At 43.6% G+C, this 1,776-nt stretch overlaps 1 protein-coding gene across 1 annotated transcript in view; it reads left to right on the forward strand.

The window, feature by feature from the left end:
• The window catches only part of LOC105365481 (Down syndrome cell adhesion molecule-like protein Dscam2), a 168,852-nt gene that overhangs the window by 148,283 nt on the left and 18,793 nt on the right, over window positions 1–1,776 (forward strand). The window contains exon 13 of the mRNA XM_011503657.1: window positions 1,176–1,475. Within this exon, the coding sequence (XP_011501959.1) occupies window positions 1,176–1,475 (300 nt within the window). The remainder of the gene's footprint in view (window positions 1–1,175; window positions 1,476–1,776) is intronic.

Here is a 1,776-nt window from a genome sequence, read left to right on the forward strand (position 1 = left end):
GCTGTCACGACGAATTCTGCTTTAATGGAAATTAATTAAGCGTGCCCATGTTATTAGACGGGAAGGAGCGTTGTGCGCCGAGTAGCGAAAGCAGCTTCGTCGGCTGTCGAATTATTTACGGAGTACGATGGTATGACGTCACTATTATCGGGCACGGCCATTCGACATACACATTACCTTTGAGAAATACTATTGCGTCGTATTTGCGGCTCAATTCTATTTGTCACCGCACCTTCGTTGCTGCTTTCGATAGTCATTTCATTAATCCCCGTATCCAGTAATAGCGAGACATTCTCAATTGCGATCTCCTAAAGAATAATTATTGAACAAACGTATCGTGTGTCATGTAAATATGCTCTTCACTTCCAATCCCATGTGCATTTACATTTAACGATCAAACGATGGGAGATTATTTTTACCTAATAAAATGGATTTTGATGTGAAAGTATTGATGAAATCGAGTTCTTACGAGCAAAGTTAGTTCGTCGCGAAAATAAAAATGAATTTCCTGAGAAAATGATGGTGAAATTTTTAAACGTCTCTGTGTACGCTTCGGTATGTGATATAAAAAGGGCTTAGTCTGACATAACGATAAAAATAATAATTGTCCCGTTATGGTTTCAATTTAACTTATTAAGAGAATTTTTACGATACTCGTCTAAGCCTCAAAATTTTTTTATCATTTCTACGAACGTATTTGCGAGAAAATTGTCTCTACGAGATTGAGACTTTTGGAGAAAATTTTCCCCCTATGCCTACCAATAGATCCTAAGAACGCCTAAAGAAACTGTAATCTCCTTGGGACTTGATGCGCTCGACATTATGAAAACGACATTAGAAGCGAGACGAAAAAATTCCCAATTGGACGTGATATTTTCAACTGTTTATATTTATCGACGCTGATTAATAACCGTATATGCTTGACAAAAAACAATAGTAAGTTAACAAGAAGTCTCACGATGATTACGACTAAACGCGATCGTGCAATAAAATTCCCTAATACCATAGACCTTTGAAATTCGAAAGGGCAGCATAATAACATCGGGACGTGCCAAACGGCAGTATTTCTGGTTTTTTTTTTCTTTGCTCGCGTAACACAACGTCAATGAAAGGTATGACTCGGCCGACGTGACCCGCCTAACCAGCGGCTAATTCGTCACCCTCTAAACCCCCAGCCCCGGCTCACTTCACCGTCAAACACGAGAACCGCACTGCTCGTTTGGGCTCGAACGCTTCGCTACGCTGCGAGGCTAAGGGCGACCATCCCCTGAAAATCGTCTGGCGCAAGGCGGGATCGCAGCTCGAGCCCGCTGTCTCCGATTATCGCTACATGGTCAAGGATGTGAACACGACCGAGGGAGCGGCGAGTGTCCTGGGCCTCGTCGGCACTACGAGGGACGACAGCGGCCGGTACTACTGCATCGCCAGCAACGCCTACGGTCGCGACGAGATGACCATACATCTGTATATTCAGGGTAAGCTTCGTGGGAGGGGGCGACCGATCGATGACAGACCTCGACAACTTGACTATCGCGCCACCGACTATCTCTCACCGGCGAATAATAAGTGGCTTATTGGGGATATAATTTTCGCGGCTGACTGGACTGCTACCGGGACCGGGAACTTTAGAATTCGGACATTAATGTTACTCGGACGGATAGTAGCTGTCTATTGTGTTTGAACAAATGATAAAGCACGACGTTCACTCTATCATTTGTCTTCGATAAGATAAATTGTAGCTCATGGCAAATAGTCGTTTTAAGCATTGCTATAAGA

This window comes from Ceratosolen solmsi, unplaced genomic scaffold, assembly GCF_000503995.2.
Source record: "Ceratosolen solmsi marchali unplaced genomic scaffold, CerSol_1.0 scaffold8, whole genome shotgun sequence".
Classification (NCBI taxonomy): domain Eukaryota; kingdom Metazoa; phylum Arthropoda; class Insecta; order Hymenoptera; family Agaonidae; genus Ceratosolen; species Ceratosolen solmsi.